Source organism: Maylandia zebra, linkage group LG22 (assembly GCF_041146795.1).
Source record: "Maylandia zebra isolate NMK-2024a linkage group LG22, Mzebra_GT3a, whole genome shotgun sequence".
Lineage (NCBI taxonomy): Eukaryota > Metazoa > Chordata > Actinopteri > Cichliformes > Cichlidae > Maylandia > Maylandia zebra.
The window spans coordinates 33,353,708-33,380,443 of NC_135187.1; the positions used below are offsets into that span (position 1 = coordinate 33,353,708).

The window sequence follows — 26,736 nt, forward strand, 5'->3', positions numbered from 1 at the left end:
ACTAAAATAAAATATAAATAAATAAAATTAACTGAAATAATTTGGTGGAACTTGGAAAACAAACTAAAATAAATATCCTTAGTTTGAGTGTTTGTTAGTTGGGTAAAAAGTTGTATTACAGCTTGCCTGATGAGGCATTAGTGGACGTGTTTGCTGAAAGTCTGGATGAGTCTCTATGAGTCAACCGCGTTCAACACGTTCTGTGTTTTTATTGCAATAACTGTGATTTTCCCCAAATCTGACCTGTGACCTTAAAACTCAAACTGAAGCTAAGAGAAAACAAAACTAAACAAACATTTTCAAATATTAAAAACTAAACTGAATTAAAAAGAACAAGCCAAAATAAAATAAAAATAACTATAATAGCACTGCTGCAGGGGAAGTGAATGCAGCACTGTTTGGGTATCTGCTTTTAAAATAGATCATAATGAAAATCTGAATTAAAAATGAATATCGCAGTGAAATAATGAGGCAGCTTATTTTATATTTCTAAAAATCGGGAAGCAAATTGAGCGCAGCACCATAATCTGTCTGTGCATGCGCATGCATATTTTTGGATGAACAGATGGTAACGCTCTTGAGATATCAGGGCTCGTATAATTCATAGTATTGCTTCACTGAGTCATCAACTCACCTGTAAGAGCTGTGACGGAGGAATTGAGCCATCAGACTCCTGACAAAAAGCCACCATCTGCTCCGGAAAAAAGTTCTGCATGGAAAAGACACACGGAGATCGCCAGTGAGCGAGAGACAAAGAGACAAAGAAAGAGAGAGAGGCACTACAGACCACTTAGGATAGTGCTTCTCTATCCAGAATGTGTGTGTGTGTGTGTGTGTGTGTGTGTGTGTGTGTGTGTGTGTGTGTGTGTGTGTGTGTGTGTGTATGGGATGTGTGAGTGTTCAATCAACACAAGGACTAAGAGCCAAAGTGGTGCGGAGACAGAGAGAGAGGGCACTCCAGCCCTCGGAGTAGATGCAGTATGATCTCACCCGCTGATGTAATCCCCTTTAACCAGCAGCGCTACTCTTAGCGTGATTGACAAGCCGTGGCCAGCACTCCTGTGTTTTACTGTGCTCATTACCACAGAGCTGAGGTCACCTGCTGGCTCTGACACACACCTAAATCACCCACAGCAATAATGTCACCGTATACCCGGCCAGCACACAACAGTAACAGCCCCACGCTGCGTCCATCGCCAGAAAAGATGCCACGCAGGCCGCTCGGCGCTGGCTGCCAGAAGTAGGGACGTGTACGTCTTTAAAAAAACGACGATCGGCTTTGCATTTTGAGATTTTAGCACCTGTCTGAAGGTAGGATAAAAGGATAATGATGAGTTTTAACTGAAACCGTTAGCTTCTTCCAGGAGGAAGAATGAAACGGGAAATGCAGAGAGTGTAGCTAAAATACTTTAGCATTGCCATTTACCCGTCATGTAATGAGGGCTTAAAACCCCAGCTGTGACTCTTTGTCTTATACTAATTGACGATTCCTGAACAGAAAAATGACTAAAAGGTGATTTAAAAACCCCGAAAACACAACAATCCTCTAATTTTTGGCTAAAACGATTAAACACAGAGGTGCTGGCTGCTAGCAACAAATTTGTTGCTGCATTTCAAAAACATCAAAAGATGAAAAACCTTTTGAACCCCAATTTCTCTCCCCCTCTCTCACTCTTTGTGTGTGTGTGTGCTGCTGTGTCTACGTGGCTCTGTGGGGGATGCGTGCTAAACCGAGGCAGTCACAGAAAGGTCACTTTAGGGATGCAGGAGACTCACCAGGGGGTTCCTGAAGAATTCATATTTGGCATAATTCTTCCTGAAGAGGAATTTACTGTCACCGCTCATGGAGGCTTGAACCTGAACCACCAGCTCGTGGTCCTCCACACATCTCTCTGAATGAGGGCACAGACACAGGCAATGTTAAAAAAAAGAAATTGCCCTCTGGGGACGGCGTCGAACAGAAACCGTCCGGTTTTAAATCTGCGAGCGCGGCTTTTAGGGCTCATTTGTATACTAAAAAGATTTTCATGTCAAAAACACCGTTCATTGTTCTTATTTAGATTCATTTTAGGGATTCATCCACAGCATAACAAGCAGCTCTTTTGCATACATTTCCACTTTTTTTCCTCCCTCCTGTGTTGACAGCATATTTAGAAGTGTCCTTGTCACTAAAGGACTTACTGTGAGCTGTAACTGCATCCCCTAGCAGGCTGAACAAAACAGCTTTTGAGGCGCTGAACCTGAATGTAATTCCAGTGCCATACACTGGAACCGTCGAGGATATTTTTATTTTAAAGTGTCTCGCAGAGTAACAGAGTATTAATAAGCTGTTCACATATATGAATAAATACAAGAACCTTTTGTTTGCTTGCTGCCAATCAGAAGAATGCTGGCTTGTTTCAGATAGAGGATGAACAAAGATAATAATAAGGATTATTTAGAACTGTGATTCATGGAAAGCTGCTATGCCAGAGTCCATGAATTACAAACATGCAGAGATCCATATAAGATGTCTCCAGCAGAAATTTAGCCACATTAACCCCCACATCAGCATTGTGTACAATGACGCAGCAAGAAATAAATACTTTTGATTTTTTTTAAAAACATCGCCTGTTACTAAGAGACGGGCGAGGAACTAAGAGGTTAAATAAGGAGGGGCGGTGAAGAGGAAGAAGCGCTGTGAGGCAGAGGAGGGAGGAGGTGAAGGTAGTGGTGTTGGAGGAGGAGGGGGGGGGTTTGCAGGAAGATGATGTCATTTATTTAGGCTGATTGCTGAGAGCAGCAAAGCCATAAGCAAAGTACAAACCACAGACAAACACACAACCACACATTACAGGCTCACATAGACCTAACCTGCTCACTGTGCACCACGGAGGCCCAGTTACTTTCTTTGTGTGTGTGCTTGCTTGTGTGTGCGTGTCCTCGTCTATCTTAAGTTGAGGGCACATGATCTCAGAGTGATGCAGGTAAGAATTTGATAGTGGTGGGATGTTCCAGTTAGACGTGGACGTGCAGGCAGGGTTCTCCTGTTTCACTGAGGCACAAACACACATTTCTAAACTGAAGCTGTTCTCACTTCTTTTTTTCTTGCTTAGCTCTGGCTGTAGTTAAAGGGGTGGAAATGTCTGGACTCTGCGCGCGTCCGCTCGTGCACGCCCTCGTTGGCTACAAGCGGGGGAATTTCCTGTGGACAGTCAGGAAAGGGCCGATTGGCTAGAAAGGCTAGGGGCTCGTCCAATAGAGACCGGCGATTGGTTCCTCGCAGCTCTGGTATGACGCTTCAGTCCCAGGCCTCTCCGCCCTCCACCCCCACCTTCTGTCTGTCTCTCTCTTTCTTTCTCCCTTCATCTCTCCTTCCCTTCTTCCCTCTCCTCTCCTCTCCTCACCTCACATTCCATCGCTCCGGTGCACTTTTTTCCCCCCCCCCAGAAACGCAGATCAAGCAGGAAAGCACAAAGCAATCCTTTGACTCTAAAAATACGACTCGAGAGGAGGAAAGCCTCATTGAGGACAAAGGCAGACCCAGAGAAGAAGAAGAAAAAAAATAAAGCTTCAAAAAGGGACACACGGCAAAAGTGAAGAAACGAAGCACGAGTCCTATGTTTTCCTTTTTTTTCCCGCCCCCTCTACCTCTTTTTTCTCGCTCCCCCCACCCTCTCTCTGAGCAAACTATTTGGGAGGGAAAAGCATGTGAGTAGAACATGGAAAATGCTTAATCCTACAAGCACCACACCTCCCTCTCAAGTGGTAAAGCCATGCAAACACTGGTGCTGTGATCAAGTGAATACACAGGGCACACACACCTGCAGAAAAGCACACGCAAGGCAAATATGCAGAGATTTAGCAGGAAGCGTTTATTCTCTTATTAGAAGCTACAAGAAAAAAATTCCTTTTTTCATGGATCGCATTATGTGCTTTTTTCTTTTAATCTACAGGAAAGTAAAATCAAAGCTCCCAGGTTTTTTTAGAAAATGTTATAATGTAACAGATTTGTAACAATCTGACGACCTCACTGAAACTTCTAATGGTGTTTAATCACCTTTTCATCACTGCATAAACACAATACAAGAACCAAAGTAGCTTTAATCCCTTTTCTTGCAAAAAAGAAAGGAGGAAAAAAAAGGCGAGGATCGAGCATCGCTGTCCGCACTGGGATCCACACAGAACACTGAGATTCTTACCAATGCCGAGGATGGGGTGGTGCTCCACCAGCGACCAGGCGCTGTCGTCCAGGCAGTGGCTCTTGTAGACCAGCAGCTGGCACACATCTCGAGTCGTCATGTCGGCCGGGATCTCCACGACTTTGCCGGCCCCATCCTCGCTCCACACCTTCACTATCTGAAAGCACATACACACACATAAGAGGGATGGTGAGGATATGTGTACATGACAGCAGCAAAGGTCATGTTTTCAAAAACAGGTACGAGGCATGAAGTTGCTGTCAGGAGCATTTGCAGAGAGAGGAAAAACAAAAGCTGAGACTACAACAGATGACCAGCTGCAGTTACCTCCATAACCAGGTGCTCTGGTTGGTCCCGTTCACAATATTCTGTCACTCGAACACAAGAAGGTCTTAAAATAAGAAGAAGGATGACGTCCAGGAAAGGCTGGCTGGTCCCTGAGTGTTTAGTTCAGCCCTTTTTGTCCGCAGCAAACGGACGTCAGCGAAACGGACGTTTCCCCTCACATACGAGAATATCTGCACTTGGAAAAGCTTAAAAATCTGCCCCCCCACCCCGACATTTGAACTTTGATGGCGAAACCGTGTGGTGGATTTATACGTGTTGTATATTGTCATTAAAAATGTCACCGCTGGGAGCAGCAAGCGGGCAGAGTTCAAAGTACCTCCCAGTGTTGCGCCATTTTGAACCATTTCAGCCAAAGTGCCCAGACCGACATTTAAGCCGGGTGTATTTTTTTTTTGGCTTCTTCAAGTGTGTTGCTGCACAGACAACCACAGGCCAGCTGCTTCACACCACTCTACGAGCAGATTCACACACACATAGGGACAGATTGCCCTCACAAATATGAGCAAACCACAGAGGCAAAATTATCTTCTAAATCTCAGAAATGGTAGGTGGCTCTTGTGTGTGTTCTCACACGCCCACGTCCCAACATCCTCTGGTCACAGCCGGGGATTCGGCTGCCCTGCACTTCACAGACTGCCAGCCAGGGAGCAACTGTTGAAAATTACATGAAACAAGAGAAAAACCTAGTGATGGGCGAAGGGTTGGAAGGTGGTGGGCGGCTGGCGGGCGGCTGGGGGGTTCACGGAAAATTAATTCAGACCAAGGCCCCCGTAGAGCGGGAATACGTAAAAACGCCAAGTAAACGGCAACCGCGGTGGTCTGGAAATGACACAGAGCGTCAGGAGCAACAGCATGCAGACATGGAGAAAAACTCCCAGCGCAACCAGAAACAACGTCACGGCACTCTTTGCCCCTGCAGAGCCCGAAGACCGCCTCCTCTCTTCCCAGATGCCACAAAGGAGGGGGGACAAAAACTGCATTTATGACGCATTAGTTTGTTTGAGAAAAGTTTTAAACACACTGACCTGAGGGGGGGGGGGGATGCAAACTGGCAACCAGACACGCACACACAAAACTGATGACAGAGACCCATAAAAGAAACAAACACACACACCCACACACACATGCAGAAGTCTCTTACCTCCACAGCCTGTAAGAGGCAACAGTCTGGAGAGCAGGATGGCATTTTCACACTGAGACGCTCTCCAGTGACACACAGGGACAGAGAGAGAGCGAGAGAGAGAGAGAGGGGAGGGGAAGGGAAACAGGAGGCGAGAGGAGAGGAAGTCAGGAAGAGAGAGAGAGAGAGGGAGGGACGGATTGGCAAGGAGAGCGCTAGAGAGGAAAGAGGAAAGAAGGGGGAGGAAGTGACAGAGGAAGGATGAGAGAGGAAGAGAGAGAGAGACAGCCCCCGACTTCTCCAGTCTTCTCGTGCTGGGCAGCATAAAGACTGAGCTGCAAGGAGTGGTCTGAACAGTAGCTCCTCTCCTCCTCCTCCTCCTCTTCCACCACTCCCCTCCCTCCGTTCGTCTCCTCACACAGGATTAACCCAGTGTGGGATTTTTAAAACGGTGAGCTGCTACCTGTCACGTACGCTACCACTCTTATCTTCAGGGTTGCTTTTCAATCCTCTCCTCCAAACCCGACTTCCCAAAAACAAAACACTGTCAGCTCCTTTTACTGATGGCGCCGCACCAGAAGTAGCAGTCCCTCTCCCTGAAACACACCCACACCTCCTCACATGCACGAGGACAGAAAGAACAAGCTCAAACTACTAAGCCAATCACTGAGCAAACACACACACACACACACACACACACACACACACACACACACACTGACATTTTCTTTGAGCTGCCTAATGGTTTCAATTTCTAACCCCTCCCTCCCCCTTGTCCTCCCTCCTCTTCCTCTCCTCCTCCTCAGCTGTATGTGAAATACTGTGAGACGGTGTTAGGACCAGAGCAACATGTGTAACGCACAATGACGGCTTCAAGGGTCGCTGAGAAGGCAGCAGGAAGTCTTAAAGGCAAAAAAAAGGAAGAAAAGTTGGGGTGATTCGATCTGAAGCTGCACGGATCACGTGCCGGCTGGGCAAACAGTCTTTGGGGTGGGAATGGAGGGGAGGGCTAGAAATGGAGGGATGGATAGATGGATGGATAGGTGGGTAGGTTGGTCAGCAAATCTGGAGGAAAAAGGAACATGCCGATAACATGTGTGTGTGGGGGGGGGATAGAAAGTGAAAAGAGCGAGAGCTATGGAGGAATGTCAGTAATGAAATACTGAGTCATAATCAGGCTCATGTGTAGAGCACAGGCCAGCCCAGCTGGCCCCTAATACAGTGTGCACGCCAACTATGAGGTGCATGCGCTCCAGCACAGACACGGGTACAAAGGGGGAAGACAAAATGTAAACTATGAAGACGAGCTCCAGGAGATTTTTTTCCTATACGTTACTGCTCGACGTTTGCTCCAGCCTCATGCTGCAGTTTGGCACTCAGAGTTTACGTTGATTACAGATATTAGAGAATCCCAAATATGATGAGAGAAAAGATTGGAAGAGATAATGAGCTCACTTTTGGAGTCTTCAATTTGTGTTTTTCGACTTTTTTTAGTCGATGTTTTTACTGCCAGGGTCCTTGGAAAGTTTAAAATCCCTTTACCTAGTTTCATGTTTCCATCATGAAACTTAGCTCACCTTGCCGCCCCCCCCCCTCCACTTCCCTCTCATCTCTCTCCAGGCTGAGGCTGAGGTTACACGCCTGCTGCTGCTTATAGCAACACATAAAGAGGGCCGTGAGCAACAATATACCGGACTGGAAGGTCATGTACAGACACCCGCGTGCACACACACTGCACACATCGGGTCAGAGGTCAAACAAAATAACTTACACCAGGGTCAAACCCACTTGACCAGGAAGTTTATGGGACCTTAAACCACAAGCTAAAAGTGACACACACACACACACACACTTTGAGTTTACTGTGTAAATCCATGCCAGTGCCACTGTGAGAAGATCCACAGGGAGCCTAGTTGAAACTTCTTAACATGTTTTTTTCCATCTTGTAAAAACTTTAAGTGGCACAACTGATAAACTCTGGAAGGCTTTACTGTTTCTTGGCCGTTGTGAGAAATGGAAAATTGCATACATACTGTATATAAATGTGATTCTTGTTGCTCATCAACCATGAAATGTTCAGAATATAGATTCATTCTCCTGTTTTCTGGCACGCAGGACATTTAGTGTAGCCAGCAGTACAATCCATATAAACAGACAAAAGCTGCAAATGCTCACCAGCAGGCAGTCTTTCCTAAATATTTTAAATAACATTTACAAACTGTCGGAGGTTTCTTCCTGTTAAAAGGGAGTTTTTCCTTCCCTCTGTCGCCAAGTGGTTGCTGAAAGGGGTTCATCTGATTGTTTAGGTCCTCTCTGCATTATTGTAGTTTCTGTACCACACAATCTGAAGAGCCTTAAGGTGAATGTTGTTGTGATTTGGTGCTATATAAATAAAACTGAATTTGATTGAATATTTTCAAACACTGAAAATGTATTACCAGCAGAAACCAACACCTCCACTGATAGCTGACTATGCAGCCACAGTCAGCTAACACACCCATCACTAATGCCAATTTTTGAATGCTGGCTGCTGGTGACTCCCACCCTGCTCTGTTACAGCGTCATCTGCCTTTCATGTCTGAGTGGTCGGGTTTCAGGCCAGACAGAGCTGATTAGCTCTGCAGACAGGCCAAACTCAATTTTACCTCACTGGAGAGCCATCGCAGAACTTCGTCTAGTGGCTCGTTTCCCTGCGACCCACCACGGACAGGGCACACCGTCTGTCCCACACACACTTGCACGCGCACAAACACACGCACAAACATATATCAGCCAAAAGTTTGATGGATATCTACTGTTCAGTTCGAGGAACTTATCGGGTTTAAAGATCGCTCATGTGGGCACGGTGAAATCAATCCAGTAAGACAGAATGTACAACAAGTTTCTAGCTCCACCACACAGCAAAATATTTTTTTTTAAAAAGAGTTAAAAGAGCACATTATGTTTCCATGCAAAGGTCCACATCCCTTCCACACATCTTCTTTCATCTAGTTTGTCTGAGCTCACCATTCTCCAGTTCCACAGCAAAATCAATACCTGCTGCATAGTTTGGTTATGTAGAGGATACAGTCTCACTGATCTTTTTTGATAAAAAAAAAAAAAGTCCAAAGAATGTGGGTAAACTCCCTCTTCAGGAATTTGGATTGAGCACATGTTAATATCAGAGCAGCAATCAGATGCCGACAAAGAATTTCTGTCTTCCAAACTGGGAGAAAAGGACCTGAAACAAGCACTGATCTGTACAGCACCCCCAAATGGTCAGAGCAGGAGGATGCAGCTGAGGATGCAGCTGTTGCTCTGCTTTACGATGAAATCTACGGAGGCTTTGCTGTGACTGCTTTTTCAGCAGAGAACATGCAAAAAGTTCCTGCACCAGAACACCAAGGTCATTTCAGGGAAATATCTCCACAATATTACAACACTAGCAACTACATTTTGAATCCCTTAGAAGACTTTTCATTGTTTCCGTTCATTATTATGATTTCAATGGGAAAACTGAATCTACAGTCTATTATGACAGAAATGACCCATGTAATCCTCAGAAATTACATTCAAGCTTGAGTGAGTATGTGTGTCAGAGTCCTGTAAATCATCATGACACACACACGCACACACACACACACACACACACACACACACACACACACACACACACACACACATAACTGTACTGAATCCTATTCAGGTGAGTAACTAAATTAAAATTGATCACAAAGCATGATGATTTATGCGAGACTATGCAGCGACCTCGTGACTATGCAACGAGGAGCTTGTGCATCCTGTCATTACAGGCTGACTTGGGTGAGCAAGCTTTCACTGCCATCTTTACATGCACAGAGACACACACACATGCACCTTATCTGATTGCAGTGGGTCAGCAGACCATTGCGTGCAGAAGTACATCAGCTGACCACAGACAAAGAGGGAGGTAGGAGTACTAAATAGAGACTGAATGACTCAGGGCTTTAGTCTTAAATTAGTTTTTAATAACACAGCTACAGATCACCACATGAATCTGCTTTTAACACTTATGTATAAGAATAACGGCTGCATACAGAACAGCTATTAAATAGCTGCTCACAACAATATTTTGCATTATTTATTTAATAAATGTTTTCAAAACTTGTGTGTACCAGTGAATACTTACATGTTGTACTCACAGTCCTGTGAAAAATGATTCAGCAGGTTTTAGAACCACCTTTAGCCACAAGTGATTGTTTTTTATATGACCTTTTCTCTTATCTTTATCTTCACATTGCTGTGGAGGAATTTTGGTCCACGCTTCTTTACAGATTTGCTTTAGTTCATTGATGTTTGCAGACATTTGCTCAAGGACAACGCCACAGTAGGATGGGACTCAAGAACCAGTTCTTGGGTTAGCCTGAACTGGTTCCCAGTAGTTCAATTCCTTGGAGTTGCTAGGGGAATTGTTAGTCTGCTTGCCTATCGATCCCACTAATCAGTTCTACTTGCCCTCACGCTACAATCAGCTGATTTCAGTTCGTACATCTGAGGTGACAGCGGCGCAGTCTACAGCGTTATGGAGAGTGATGGTAAAGAGCGAAGTGCATCCAGGACAGACACAAATGCATTATGTTGCTAACACAACTTCAGCTTTTTTGCTAACGCTAAGCTAGCCAAGAACCAAGAGTGACGTTAACACGCCGAGTCAACGCCGACCCCGGCCCAGCAGCCACAGCCTGAGCAGTCAGGCTGCAGCCTCTGTTTCTACCTGTTCAAAGTGAAATCACTGTGGAGATCACTTTGAAGTCTTTTTGTGTTGTTGGCTTTGTGTTCATATGTAATACTAAGAGAAAGACCACGTGTGTTCTCATTAGAATAGGGATTTGTGTTGGTGTGTAGGACTCTAGCCTCAGGTTTAAACTGTTAAATGGTAGTTCTAAGACATTGTGTTTCAGCTATTTTACAAAGTAACATGAAAGTAATGTAACAAGTATTATAGCAAGTAATGTAATGCATTACTTCTAAGAAAAGTGTTCAGGGTAATAATTACTTTTTTTGAGTAACGACCACAAAATGATCACAACGAAGAGGGGAAATACCTCCAACATGCACAAAGATTTGACCACAATGCAATCAATAAATCTGCATGAATGTAATGTCTTTGATATGCTGTTTATCAATGGTGGTGACTCTCAAAGCCAATGAGAACCCAGTGAGAATCAATAAGGAATCAATAAGTGATATCAGTAACAGAATCTGAATCCTTAAATTCTTGTTTAATGTTTCAATTAAGGACTCGCCAAAACTAGCCATTACAGTGTGTTTAATTTGCTATGCCCCAATAAGTAACTCTTATTTTAGGATGGTCTAATCTTAAATGACTAAATTAAGCCAACGCAGAGATACAAAGCCATCAGATTTCACCCTCTGAGAAGTTGTTTTGATTTCTGAGTCTGGACCGAAGTGGTGGCAACACTGCTGAAAAATCATCCCTAGAGTCCTGCCGCTGGCACAGCTAAAGACCGTAGACCGCAGCCAAGTATGATTCCTCTTTGTACATAATCAGCTTTAACCTTTGAAATATTTTGCAAGCATCAAACATTTCAATAATGAAACCATGTGCTGAACAACAAACCATGAGAAAAAGGGGTTTTTCACATCCTTTTTTTAAATTAAAACCCTCTTTTCTCTTAAATCTTTCCAGAAGAGGTCAGAGGTCAAGGTCACTGAAAAGGGTTCGGTGTCTTGCTCACTAACTACTTCAAAAGAATGGAGGTTAGCCAACACATGGGGCTTCGGTGCTTTGGTTGAGGCTGAGAGATTGGTCTCTATAACTACCGGGGCTCCCTGCTGTCACTGATGTTCGTAATGCTCTCTCTGGCCACAAATAAAAGCACAAGTTGCATTGCAGCCATGGTCGCGGTGCCAAAGCAAACTCATTTGCCCAGCAATGACAGACAAAACCTGACCAAATCCTTGTGAAAGCCAGGGGAACATGACTGAATTCTATGGTGTAATACTGCAACAACATGCGTGGGAAATGGCCATTATCCAGTCCACTATTGAGCAGAATCAGACCACTGAAAGAAAGTTTCACAAATCTGATGGAGATGCAGCATCATGTTAGTTTTTTATATTTCCAGCCTGCTTATGATTCTACGAGGACACTGCTCTACTTGGCTCACAATGTGAGCAGCATATCGCTTTGAGAAAAACCGAAGCTCAGTGAAGAATGTCCAGATTCCAACTCTACAGCTGGAGGGAGCGAGATCCTCCGATAAACCTTTGCCAATGCAAATACAATGCAAGTATGTCTGCAGACCAACGCACGCATGTGTGACGGTCCCATCTGCATTGTTGTGTAAGTCATACTCAGCACTCCTCAGGCTTAAATAAATTCACCTGATCTGCACACATCAATGCACATATTTGCTCCAGCGCCAGTAAAATTTAAACTCGCTAACTTTCTGTTATCTTAGATACAGTGAAAGCCTGAAAGGCCATGCTGTAGACAGTCTAACCCTAAATTTGCTGAATTTAAGGAATTTGATCAGTGGACGTTTTACTTACTTTGATTTAGAAAAAGCTCATTTTAGAGCATTAGAATCCATTAAAGTGTACAATGTTTCAAAAGGCATGCCCCAAAGCAGCCCAATCAATAGGAGGCTGGTTTAGGAAGATCTTACACACTCAACAAATTAGTAAATAAGCAGCCCACAGACATGCCTGCAGCTCTGTGAGAGTGTACTCAGGAACGGCAGTGCTTGGAGCTAAATGCTAACATCAGCCTTGCCCTCTCTACTGTGCTCAGCAACAAAGCTAACACAGACATTTAGAAAAATAAGGATTAACGCATTCACCAGTTTGTTTATCGGCATTATGATCAGTATGAAGCACGCTGGTTACAAGTAACAGCAAGTTACATGACTTTTGCAGGTATTTAGTAATGAGCCAAAGTCATATTTGTCTGTACTTAATCAAGTACTGACAAATTTAAACTAAACTGCTCAAATGATTACTTAAGCCCTAGTTAAGTTTACACAAAGATTATTATTAATTATATGTTCTAGAAGGTCAACACCCAAAACAAAAAAGGATCTACAGGCTACACCAAAAGGCTACACCAAAAGCCGCTCTGAGAACCTTCACAGACATACCGCTAGAACTTGTTAGTCAGTTTCAAATAAGATTTTGGAATCCTGACTAGTCCTCATGTGTTTACCTACATGCTAGACGCACAACTGAGGTTCAGCAAAATGTAGAGTTTATGGTGTCAGATGACACACGCAAGCTATGACACAGATATTAGAACTATATTAAAATTATTATTTTTTCTTTAACAACTGATTAATTATTTTGAAGAATCATGAATAAAAATAAGTTTTTTCCCCCCATTTTTATATTCATCACATTTGTAATCTCTTTTTCTCTAAGCCAGGTAGCATGGAGGTGAGCAAACGAGCCACGTGTGGCTGTGGAGTTGCTTGACTGAGACCCGTGACTGGACTTGATATAATATCAGTTTTCCTGCATTTCTCTTTCAGGGATTTCAATTTTGTCCATAAAACTTTAGCACTTTGATGATTGGTTGATTAGGACCTCAGTCGATTATGGTTTGGAGACTAACCTGGTAATATGCAGTAATTAGAAAAAAATGTGTATTTCCTGACCAGCTGGTGTGTGGTTGCTGGTTATTAGTCACACCCAAAACTTCCTTGTGATTAATTTGTTTGCTAGCAGAAGGACGGTTTCTGTGTAGGACACCTCTCTGTAACCAGTTTCACACTGACAACAGCCAGCAAACACCCATTCAGGCAGGTCTCTAAGCCTGCATGAATGGGGATTTAGCAGTTTAGCAAGGAATAGTCCTTCGATGGCGCCAGTTTCCAAAAAGTATTTACAACAAGCGTTAAGAGTGGAGTTAAACCAAATAGCTGGTTGGGAGGATTGAACATGTTGTCAGAAGGCTGCTGCTGTAAACCTCTTGAAAACTGAACTATATCTATTGCTTAGACTCCTACGATTGAAAACATGATTAAAATTGCTTAAAAAAATAATTCTGGACTTTTTTGCAAGCACCAGCTATGAGACCCCAAACCAAAGAGGTAAAAGCCAAAGTCAAGAAGTTGGCTGGCTAAACTCCATGGCCATCCACCCGCCTGACACAGCCATCCCAGTTATTTATTAATGAATCATTGCTGACAATCAGTGGAGATGTTTCTTTACATGGGTGGTGTCCAGTTCCCATGATCCCCATCACCCTCAGCCACACATTTATCAGTCTCACAGCCACCTCCTCTTCTCCTTTGGACAAAATGCTTTTGCTGACTATGATAAACATGGTGGAATGTTAGAGGTGATTTTTCCACGTGCTTTTTACTCCTTCCACAAGCTCTATCGCCTAAACAGAAATACTACCGCCATCCTGTTTTTGTGCATTTAAACACTGTTAAAGAATGTCCGGCCTGCTCTAAAGTTGTCACGAGCAATGAAAAATGACACAAGGACGAATGAAAATGGTGCCAAGCCTCAGCCATTATCTGTATGAATAACTGGTCAGAAAACACAAGTTAAAGCCGCGTGAGATAAGAGAAAAATAGAAACGTAACTGCTACTGGCTGGTTATTTGGCTCGCTGAACGAACAAGAACTGTGGACGAAATGAAGATGATCTGGGAAAGAGAAATGAAGCAATGTTTAGTCAGCTCTCACAGACTCGACCGCGCACACAAAAGATCCTTTGTACAAACTGCAAACTTGCTCTCTGACTCCAGACCTTGTGAGTTGATGTCAACGAAATGCAAAAATAATGCTTTGGCTTATCACATGTCTCTGTGCGTGTGTGAACTGAATAATGCCACCTGTGTGTGTATAACTGCGTTAACAACACACAAAAAAAGTGTGCGTGTGTATGTAAAGAAAGCGAGCGAGTGAATAAGCATCTAAAATAACTTTTATTGTTCAGGGTGGGCATCCTGAAAACATCTTTGAGGAGGATGGAACATTCCTGGGACAGGAGGCTCAGCAGGGGGAAGGAAGGGCAAGGCTGTGACACACACACGCACGCACGCACACACACACACACACACACACACACACACACACACACACACACACACACACACACACACACACACACACACACACACACACACACACACTCTCTCGAAGTGACGCTAGGAGCCGAGGTTGAAGCGTGTGAACCGGAAAAGGGCGCCTGTCTTGCCGGAGCCAGCAGACGGATTCAGAAGGTTCAGAGAGATCCGACCTGCAGATGTTCCCAGCCGTATTCCTGGCTCTGCCACGGGAAGTCTGCACTCTGTCCGCAGCATCCTGGAGACGCGGCTCACCTCGTTCTTCCACAGCAAAACATGTCCGTCACATGTCTGCATGCGTGTGTAAATATGATTGATGATGATTCCACAATAACACACATGTACTGCCAGATAACCCCGGCTGAGTTGTTGTGTAATGGATAAAGGATGTGCGCAGCCAAAGTCAACACATGCTGCTCTGACCCGCACATAACAGGCCAGTCAGCTGGTTTGAAAACACACACTAACACAAATGCAAGATCTAATTAACATGGGCAACAAAAATGTAGCCAATCCCTTGACCACTTGTGCCTCTACCAAATCAGCTGTACCATTCTCAGTGATTGTGTGCTGGTGCACGTGGCGTGTGTGTAGGTGAACTTACATAGTTGTCAGAGGTCTGTATGGGGCTCAGAATAGGGGATCCAGTTAGGCTGCAGAGCTCAGGGAAAGGGTTGGGGATGGCTGGCAGCGAGGCTGGACGCAGCTGGTGCTCTTCCTGCAGGTTCCTGCAGAGGGAGACACACATTCATGACACTGCCTCAGGTTACCAGTGAGAGACTAACACTGGAGGATATATATACACATGATTATGGGTGTCATTTGGGTATAATAAGGAATACAAATCAACATGGTTTCAGCTTAAAAGTTAATCTGAACTCTGACTGGACCACTAAACTTTTTAAAAAGTTTAAATTCTAGCTACTGTAATTTATTCACACAGATTAGCAGAAGCTGTCCCAGGCTCACTCTGTTCAGTGTCACTCTGAATAATGACACTTTCAAACAGGGCACACTGATCTGGATATTCTGTTAAAGTTCAGAGTCAACAGTGGAGGAAAAGGGCAAGAAGACAGTCGGTGCTCACTGACCACTGGACGGCCTCTGGCCTAGATATTAATCCACTTCTGTCTAAATAAACAACAAGCATTTCTCTTTAAAATAACTTTATCATGCTCAAATGCTCAGACTTGCTGCCAATTATTGCACGTTTCTTTTAAATTGTTGTGTTTCCAAGCTTGCTTTACACTCATTGTGCAAGTATGTTCAACACATTATAACCTTTATTCTGCATGAAGATGGTTAAAATATTAAATTGCATAGACTTATAGCTCTGTCGGGCCTCTTTATTAGATCTGCAGTAATTTATATACAGTAGAGTTTCCATTGCATCGGCCTGACCTACCCCGCTGTCCACTTGCCTCGAAAGCCTGAGGAAGAGAGAGCAGTAGCAAGAACTGCAAGAGCTGCTGACAATAACAATGGAGATGGTCAGAAAAAGCAAAAACAGCTTGAACTGAAGGATCTGGGATGGGGGTGGGTTGCAAAGCACCTTGGACAGGCAGGGATTAATGTAAGCAAGTGACTACCTTTAGCTAATGCTAGTCCTTTAATCTCTTTCAATAGACACATTTGTTATGTGTACTCATTTATAACCTTGTTTACTCTGACTCTGCTTGGATCAGCTCATTTTTGTTTGTGCCATGTGGCCAAAAAGGAAACTGCAGTGCCCTCTGGTGAGTAAAATATGCAACATCAACACTCGTAACATGGTTGAAGGGTGTCGTCTCTTCTTTACGTGTGTAATTTTAACTTATCGGCTGTTATTAACGTCAACGTCGGTCAATTACATTAAACCTCTCATCATCTGTCGGCTTCTAACTATTACATTTGTAATATTTCTAGGTTTGTACATATTTATGTCCCACTCTTTGGAAATTGTGGAAGCAGATACCCTGACGACCCCAAAATACAGTTACAGTAACATTAAAACGCTGGAGAACGCAATAAATAGGATTTTTACAGAGTATCGCACTCTCTTGTTTAACACAGCGGTGCAGTGGTCAGCACTGTCTCCTCACAGCAAGCAGGTTCTGGGTATGAATGTCCTGGTCAGCCGGGATGTTTCTCCCATATTCCAAAGACAAGAATCTTAGGTTAACTGGCAATGTGAGGGTGCCAAAGGGCTTAAAGTGAATGAAATAACACGCTGTATGAGTGCAGTTAATCTGTGTAAGTGTTTATTGAGTCTACTCTATCTGAAGGTCTGGTGAGATGGAACTGAAATAGAGTGAGGGAACACTGGAGACAGATCGGTTGCCTGATCACATGGTGCACCTGCCAGATTTGTAAAAACATGAGCAAACTGTGTGGGACAAGCAGTCAGACTGCAGTTTAGATCCCGAAAATGAGAAATGCTCATCATCTCAGCTGAGGGTGTAAGGACGGTGGATGATGTTTGCGCTTCAGACCTTTGATGTCTATGTTGTTGATGTTTTGTTTTTTTAATTTATGACTTATTTTGTTGAACTTCTATTTCATTAGTGCGTAGGTTCACTGACAGTGATTAGAAGCAGTCACTTTTCTTGTATGTATACACATGCTGTGGCCAGGAAAGCTGATTCTGATTAAACCCACAGAGAAGTTCAACACACATCTTAAATGTGGCAACACAAAAAAGCAATATATAATATCACTGCAACTACAGAGTTACCAGAAGTTAATTCATGGTCACACTCTCCCCTTCTGTTCCTTATCATGGCCTTTAATAGTGGCCAGAAAAAAAAAGGTTTCTGCAGAAAACTGATTTCACGGTGAAGCTGACCTTTGACCTTTGGGATATGAAACGTCATCACTCGTCCAAGGTGTTCCTGAGATAGCATGTTTACAAGAATGGCACAGACAGACAGATATATAATAGCAGAGTGTTCTTTTGCTGGCAGTGCTACGTTATCTTTTATTCATATCTTTATTTCTGCAGGTGTAGCAGAGCGATCTTTTTATCTTTATCTTGAACATAAACCAGTGCGATCAATGTAGAGGCCCAGGTTATGAGCATTTACCTGACAGCTTTGATGTGCATGGGTTGAGAGTGTCTCAGCCTTTCTCTGGAGGGGGAAGAAGAGGGCAGGGCTGGGGTGTGGCGACGGCTGTGTCCCAGGTAGGACGAGTGCACCTGATGGTGGTGGTGAGGGGCGTGGCCGTTGTTTAGAAGAACCGCCGTGTCTGTCTGTGTGGAGTACACACTCTCCATAGAGGAGTTCATGTCATTCACCAGCTGCTCCAGATCCACGTCATCATCTGCGGATGCAGGTGGACAGCGGGATGAGCAAAGGGAGAATGAAATGAGTGACAGTGATGCATTGCATCTACAAGCAGCTGACAGTCATCAAAATCATCCCAGTGTAGTTTAACACTACAGCAACCAACGTTAGTGATGAAGAAAACACAGCTGTGGAATCACAAGCAGGACAGTAAAGAAAAGAAAGGGTGACAATGCTGCAGCGCCCCCTGCTGGGTGGCAGGACTACAACCTAAAATAGAAATTTAAAAAAGTTATTTTTCACATTCTATTACAAACATTTTTATTTTATTTTATTTTTTTTGCCATATTTCTTTTATTTTTAACCTATATTTGACAACAGCATAATAAAACTGGAAATTCTGCCATCCTAATATTTTTAGTGGCCCTCATATGGTCACCACCAGTGTTGGTCAAGTTACTTGAAAAAGTAATCAGTAACTAATTACTGATTACTTCCCCCAAAAAGTAATCCCGTTACTTTACTGATTACTTATTTTCAAAAGTAATTAATTACTTAGTTACTTAGTTACTTTTTAAAAACACGATTTACAACCTGAAGAGGTGATAAAGCGATAGATCTTTCAGCCCAATTCTACTTTTTCTGCATAATCCATCATACAAAATGTAATCAAATGGAAAAGTCTCTTTTTTTTTAACTTGTTTTATTAGTTTTAATCTTTTAACTTTATGCATCAAGCAAAAATTTAATTATATGCAACATTCTCTGACTGGAAGAAATTAGTTTAACATTTAAACCTATTTTCTGCACATTCCAGCTCATAAAATAAAATATTTTTTGTGTTTACACTCAGTCTTTCAAATAGATGCAAGTAAAACACAGCAGAAAATAAATAAAGTCAAAGACTCAGCGGTCCTGTTGCTCTATTTTCACCTGTAAAGCAGGAGCGGGGTAGGCGGAGGTTTACCCTGGTGCAGGTGTGCCGCGGTCAGTTGAAGAATCCGCGAGTTTCTCTGTGAGTTTCCCATTACGTCGTAGCTACTCGGTGCTTGTTGGAAGTTTAGGGGTTTTTCGCTGTAAAAAGAAGTTTTCTTCCCACGCACAGCGGACACTAATGTTTTTGTCACTTTTTATGGAGTCAAACTCAAAGTAAGGTCAGTACTTCCACGCTTTAAACGCTGCACGCTCATACTCTCTCCCACAATCGATATGTGGATTGTTGATCTGCACACAGCTGTTGTCACTAACAGCGCACTCGCTTACGTCACTGTCATGAGACATTCTCGCAAAAAAATCACGGTTTTAGTAACGCAGTAACGCAGCATTCCTATGGGAAAGTAACGGTAATCTAATTACCGTTTTTGCAATAGTAATCCCTTACTTTACTCGTTACTTGAAAAAAGTAATCGGATTACAGTAACGCGGAACGCGTTACTGCCCATCTCTGGCCACCACTATGAAAAAATTCTGGAGGCATCCCTGCCGAGTATCTCAGGTAAACTTTTACCAGCAAGAGGAAAGGTAGCCAAGGAGTTAGAAGTTTCATCAAACAGAATCCCGATGCAAGAATGCTTCCGGAGGACGAGAATTGCCAACTTATACTTTCAACTCACATGCCCAACTAACCCTATTAAAACATGTTCCCACACCTATCTACACAGTTTTCCCGCCTCGGCAGGCTCAGCAGTTGAAATAAAAGACTCATTATAAGATGTAAAAAAAAGAAAGAAAAAAAAGAGGAACCAATAAAGCCTGATTAGAGAGACAATTGTGTCAGTGAACCTTTTCTTTATCTATGTCTGCAATTAAACACAGACTGGGCACTAGTTTTACTTTGAGCAAACAGCTCATAACCTTTGTATCATGTCTACAGTACATACTGAGACAATGACACTGAAACCTCAATGGCACTTTGATAGAGCAGCAATTTAAGCAATAAAAATATTGCCAGAAAAACATCACGGCCCTGAATTATCAAGCATGGCAGCAGACAGAGAGAGTGAGAGAAAGCACAGCCCTGATGTGAAGTATCATTCTTCCTTGTGTTGGATTCCTCTTTGGCTTGGATTTCATTCAATTCCTGTGTAGTACACCACCTCCCTGGCTTGCCTTTGGCCTAACTGTGTGTAAACTGTCATTCAAGGGGCTGACAAGCCTTCCTGGCAGCCAGCAGCAGTTTCGAACCAGCACTCGCCCACAGACCAAACGACTAACCAAAGCAAACCAGAGTGAATGGGCCCCTGGTCGTGCAGGTCAGATGTCGATGCCGATCTTTTACCGTAAACTGTTATTAATTAGCTAAAGCCAGGCCCGGATTTGCAAGCCCCACTTTGGGCTTCCCTCAAGGCTTTGATGCTGTTCATGTGGTGCTATCTGATGATGAATTGGTTCACTTCTTGCAGCACTCTATAATGCAAAATGAAATGCCCTCTGGGGACAGATGGAGATAATCCTGTGTATGGCAGTCATTACTAACAGTTTTCCAACCTCGCAGCAATAGATTTTTCTACTCTTAACTTTCTAAAAAGTAAATGTGCACTGTCAGCTTGTGGGGGGAAAGCCTGCTAGCGGGAGAGAAATCTCTCTAGTGAATCAACTTTTACATAAGCTCTGTTAAACGTCCTCACAACTGTGGTCTCAATGTGTTTCGCTATGTGTGTGTATGTGTGTCTAAAGGCCTTTGGTCCTCCGTGAGTCCCACCCCAACACCACACACAGAATTCTTGACATTCCTCTCAGACGAAATTACAGCACTCTGGGAACGTTAACCAGGCCTTTTCATGACACATGGTGGCCAAATGACTGGGACAAAGTAGGACATCAAAACAGACACACAGGAATGAGGACAGGACACTATGTGCACTCTGCAGTGCTGATGTACATGTGCATCTAATTAAAGAGGAGAAATTTAAAAGGAAACGCAGCAGTGCACCGAATGTACACAAACACTGTGAACATCCACAGTGAGAGCAGGGGGGAAAAGCTGCTGCACCAAAAACAACAGGAGTCGCTCATCTTAGGTTATAAGGAGTTATGCATGTCACGCGCACACACAAACACAGAGCACAGTCTGGGACATTGGGTCATGTGATGCTGGGGTTCATGAGTGGGACATGGTTGCTTGGGTGGGGTGGGGGCTGTGTGTGCAAAAGATGTTCTAGGAAAAGAACAAGACCACGCAGGAGGAGAGACAGTCATGGCTGTTATATAAAGATGTAACATAATGTGGACTCATGATCTGTAAAAGCGAGAGGTGTTGTCATTCGTCTCATTACTAATGCCTGTGTTTTTCCTTCCATAGCATAATAAAAGTTATGCTACTTTGTGATTTTTAGTAAAAGTTGCGTCCTTAAGAAGCAGGACAAGTCCAGCCAAGACCTGACAGATACATCTGGCCCTTCAGTTAATTCATTTATTATTCCCTGGAGCCTCATCAGAAATGGTCTCAGTGGACGGATGGCTTTAAAGAAACCATTGCTTGGGAAGCAAAATGGGGAGAAAAGTCTGAGGTATAACAAACGGTGAGTGTTCATATCCATCTATGAAACATAGTGGAGGCTCTGTCATGGTTTGGGGCGACATTTTATATTGAATGCAACACGATGATGAAACGATGAACACAGAAAAGTACTATCAGATCTCGACACAGATTTTTTTGTCTGATTAGCAAAGCCTTCACTGCCAGTGCAGTAAATGCACACTTGGATAGAAAAACACACAATACCAATGTATCAACCCATAGGTTGGTCTCACAAGCCTAAACCACAACATTACTGAAGCAGTGTGGGTTCATCTAGACAGAAAACAGAACAAAAGGCAGCCAACATCCAAAAAAGAGCTTTGGAAGTCCTTCAAGAAGTCTGAAGAACTATTCCAGAAGACTACTTAAAGAAATTACAAGAGAGTTCAGCCTTTGTTGAAGAATAAACGTAGTAATAACAAATATTGACTTTAAAGCTAAGAAATGTACAAACTCTGTTTTCATCTTATATGCTGTATTTCCATCTGTTTACATGCGTTTCTCTAAATGGCTGCAGCTACTTCCCATTTTACTAGCAAAATACAAAGAAATGAGGGTGGCTCAAGACTTTTGCACAGTGTTGTACGTTTGGTAGGATGCTAAAACTTAACATTTAGTCTATTTTTCTCTCAACTGCTAATGTGCATCAATGCAATGGCAAACAACACTTGCAATAATATTTAAAGTTGCTCACAGGAAGATTCTTCATCATCCTAATTATTGTGAGTTTGAAAGGTTTTGTTCTTGCTGCTAAAAGAGAACTTTTACAAAAAAAAAAGTATCCCAGTGCCACTTTAAGAGGATAATGATGGTATCATTGGCATTCCTCCCCCTCCCCCTGTGGCTTGGCCCACACGGCGCTGCTGGCTATGGACAGGGAACCCAGAGGACATATAGAATGAAAATGTCTTCTCCGTCTCCTCCGCTAACTATAACTTGGAATGTAGATGACTCGCTCCAGCCGTCTGGCTAGCATCTGATGACAAAACCTACCATACAAACGTGGCCAGTTCAGTCCTGTAAGATCCCAAAATATACTGAATGAGTGCTCTCTGTCCCTGGCCACGACAACCTGCAATCATCGATCTCTGACAGCAGTCTAGAGGTCAGCGAAGAGAGCTGAATGTTCAGATTTTCAAGGGCAAAGCGCAACGGAGTTCTTTTTATGCAACAAAAACACAGGGGTTATATTTAGCATCCTTTTTGCGTTGGTACTTTCTCAGTAGGTTTTTCTTGCTGCTGCTGTTTTTTATTTGAAAAGGATTTATGTTGTCAGTGCATTTACATTTTGCATTGTTGGAGGCACAAACACTCTCAAAGTTACTTTAGTGTGTAACTACAGGTGCATAAAATGAATGATTTTCTATCGTGACAATGAGTGTTACTGCTGTGAAAGCCTCAAGCTATCTGCAGAAATCTGCTTATTACTCAGCTGCAGGACCGGAGGACAGCACATAAATCAGATAAAAGAAAATTATGAACAAAATATTAAATCTACTGTTAATTGGTGGGCTTACATGCAGATGACAACATGTCATCAGATTGTAAGAAAAAAACCCCACATCTAGCATAAATGAAGGGCATGTAATCTGAGCCAGTCATGATCTAAAAATACAGCACATCCATCAGTGAGGCTGAGGTAAGGTTCAGCTACCAACCAAAGCCAGAATGAAACTGGAGATGGGTGACTTTGACTCTTGCCTTTTCAGTGAAGTGAAGTGTTGTCCTGCACAACATTTTATCAGATAAACTATATACAGTCCTTTAATAAACTAAGTACATCCCTACTGCCCCCAAGGAAAAGAGGGGAAGTAGCAGCCAAGTGTTGCTAACCTGATTACTGAACATCATTCCCCTTTAATCACAATCGCTACTTTTAAGATTAGGCTTAAAACTTTCCTTTTTGCTAAAGCATATAGTTAGGGCTGGACCAGGTGACCCTGAATTACCAAACGACTCACGGACCGGTACCGATCCGAGGCCTGGGGGTTGGGGACCGCTGATTAAGAGGACAAGAGGGAAGCTCGGAAAGCTAAGCAGAAGTTATTTGGAGAGGAGAGTGACTGCCGTTGGTTGAAAAGAGAGGTAAAAAAACTTCAGTGGTGTGGAAACATTATGGGTTCGCGGAGTCAGACATGGATCAAATATACATAGTGTGTAAACTTTGCTACGGTGTCGTAGCTGCACCACAGAGCAACACTGCAAAGTTCACTAAACATAGATGTTTACATTTTTCATTTATTTTTTATATTGCAAACATTTGCACTGTTATCAGTATTTGCACACTATTTTATATTATTTTTTGACAATCTTTAAAGTCATTATTCAATACATTGTTATTGTTAAATAATAATAATAATAATAATAATAATAATAATGGATACTTTATTGATCCCCATGGGGAAATTACTTGTTTTTCTCTGCATTTGACCCATTCACTCAGTGAAGCAGTGGGCAGCCCACTAAGCAGGCGCCCGGGGAGCAGTGTATAGGGACGGTACCTTGCTCAGGGGTACCTCAGGGTAGCCGTTAAGTGGATTCGAACCGCCGACCTTCCGATCATGGGGCGACCACTTTACCTACTGAGCTATCCCTGCCCCAAGCAGGGATAGCTGCTATTTATTTGCTGCCCCAAGCAGCAAATAAATATCGTCAAATAATCGAGATCTCAATTTCAGTGAAAATAATCGTGATTATCATTTTTGCCATAATCGAGCAGCCCTACCCTGAATCCTCCCTTAGTTATGCTGCAATAGGCGTAGGCTACTGGGGGACTCCCATGATGCACTGAGTTTTTCCTTTTCAGTTAACAGACCTCTCTGCATTAAATCGTACTTGTTATTAATCTCTGGCTCTCTTCCACAGCATGTCTTTATCCTGTCTTCCTTCTCTCTCCTCAGCTGGTTTACAGCAGATGGCCCCGCCCCTCCCTGAGCCTGGTTTCTTCCTGTTAAAAGGGAGTTTTTCCTTCCCACTGTCGCCAAAGTGCTTGCTCATAGTTGCTCATTGATTGTTGGGTTTTTCTCTGTATGTATTATTGTAGGCTCTACCTTACAATATAAAACGCCTTGAGGCGACTGTTGTTGTGATTTGGTGCTAGACTTCATTTGGCATGTTAAATGTTAAATTTTATGATTAAAGTACAATTAGAGGAAGACTAAACAAGTATAATTTATTTGGAAGGGATTCCAGGAGAAAACCTCTTCTCTCTAAAGAGAACATGGCAGCACAGCTTGCGTTTGCATGCTTTCATCTGAACAAACCACGACTTCTAGAACCATATTTGGAATAACACCGGATAGAGAGCATACAGCACAAATACCTCATACCAAACTGTCAAGCACGGTAGTGGAAGTGTGATGATTTGGGTTTGTTTGGCACCTACAGACCTGGACACATCCTCTTTATACCAAAGTATTCTAGTGACAAATGTGAGGCTATCTGACTGTCAGCTAAAGCTGGCTGGAAACTGGAACCTACAGCAGAATAGTGGTGGGACCTCAAGAGAACTGTGCACAAACGAATGCCTGCAAACCTCAGTGAATTGATGCAAAGTTGGAATGATAATGTAAGAGACTGATAGTCTCTAGCAAGTCTTACGGAAAATGATTATTAAGTTATTACTACTAAAGGTGCTTCTGCAAGCTTCTAAATCATGTACTTAGTTTTTCTAGTACTACATAGAGCCCTGTGAATTATATAGACAGATATCAAGAGAGGTAAGTACACTGCTGAAAATACAAAGAAACATTTTTATATGTATAGCATCAAATTAGTTAAACTTCTGGGACACTGATTCGGTCAGTCAAGTGGCAGAGGGAGTCGTTAATCAGTTTCAGTGGTTTTAAATCAGGAATAGTTTTACAGGTGGAGGCCACTGACATTTTTTCCCTCCACATCTTTTCTGGCTGGTTTTCAGTAGTTTTGTATTTAGCTACGGTCAGCGTCATTACTGGTAGCATGAGGCGATACGTGGAGCGTAGAGAGGATGCACAGGTAGCCCAGCTTGTCCAAAATGGCACATCAACACGTACCATTGCCAGAAGTTTGCTGTATCTCCGAGTACAGTCTCAAGAGCATGGAGGAGATTCCAGGAGACAAGCAGTTACTCTGGGAGAAGTGGACAGGGCCGTCAAAGGCCCTTAAACTATCAGGAGGACTGCTATCTGTTTCTTTTTGGAAGGAGGAACAGGATAAGCACTGCGAGAGCTACAGAATGACCTCACTGGTGTGACTGTCTCTGACCAAACAACCAGAAACTGACTTCATGAGGGTGACCTGAGAATCCTAGTGGACCCTGTGCTCACTGCCCAGCACCGAGGAGCTTGATTGATTTGCCATAGAATACCAGAATAGGCACTGTGTACTTTTCACTGTTTAGAACAGGTTCACCCTGTGTAAACAAACCAATTTGTTTGAACAGTCTATTATTTTGTGTACAAAATATATGATCATATATTACATAACTGAGGGGCTGACTATTTATCTGCATGTTATCAGCTGGGTTTGAGAAATGGATGCATATACTGATTATTGGCCATGTCCATAAATTTTTGCAGGCTAGTTTTGCTTTATTTTTATTGTTGTACTTGAGAATTCAACTTGGTAAATGTTTAACTTAAAAAACAAAACAGAGAAAAGCTCCAGAAACTAGAAGCATCATTTCAATGGTTCCTTGTGGAGACTTGTTCCTTGTTGGTTTGTTGAGTTACTATAAAAAGTTGTGCACAGACTGAGAGATTCTTGCGTCTATTGTGCCAATGCATTTACATTTGCATGATCTTGACCCCATATTTAGTTGTAGCAGTTACACTTTACAAGCTATCACTAACAACAAGAAAAGATTCTGGAAGTGCTGTTTTACTGTCTAGTGTGTGATAGTGGCAAACGGCTGATCACTCCAGTGGCGTCACTGCCTGAATAGAGTATGAACCTGCTGACCTCCTACTATCTACAACCCTGACCCACAGACCTATGGCTTACTTTCTATGAACTCCCTTCTGCCCTGAACTGTTTGACCTATAGACCTATGTAAGCACCCATTCACTTATTGTGAAACCATGTTTACAATACACGAGCATGACCAACAAGCAGCAGAAGTGAAGCCAGTCCAATAAATCACCAAACCAAAAGAAAAAAAAAAGCTAATCCACAGGATAACCACTAGCCAAGAATTCCCAAGATTTTCCTGGAAGTGTGAATGAAATTCTGGAAATATAATGGGGGCAGGTTTAATACTGAGGCAC

General features: G+C 43.0%; 1 protein-coding gene across 4 annotated transcripts in view; it reads right to left on the reverse strand.

The window, feature by feature from the left end:
- Positions 1-26,736, reverse strand: part of LOC101472778 (growth factor receptor-bound protein 10) — a 50,149-nt gene that overhangs the window by 12,697 nt on the left and 10,716 nt on the right. For 2 of the 4 annotated variants that reach the window (XM_004563643.5, XM_023154927.3), the window contains 5 exons: positions 17,770-18,007; positions 15,312-15,435; positions 4,182-4,338; positions 1,777-1,892; positions 635-709 (listed from right to left, as the gene is read on the reverse strand). In XM_004563643.5, coding sequence (XP_004563700.1) covers positions 635-709; positions 1,777-1,892; positions 4,182-4,338; positions 15,312-15,435; positions 17,770-18,007 — 710 coding nt within the window. Of the gene's footprint in view, positions 1-634; positions 710-1,776; positions 1,893-4,181; positions 4,339-4,508; positions 5,524-5,670; positions 6,000-15,311; positions 15,436-17,769; positions 18,008-26,736 lie in introns of those variants that run through there. The other 2 variants (XM_012922575.5, XM_012922574.5) reach the window with 2 other exon arrangements.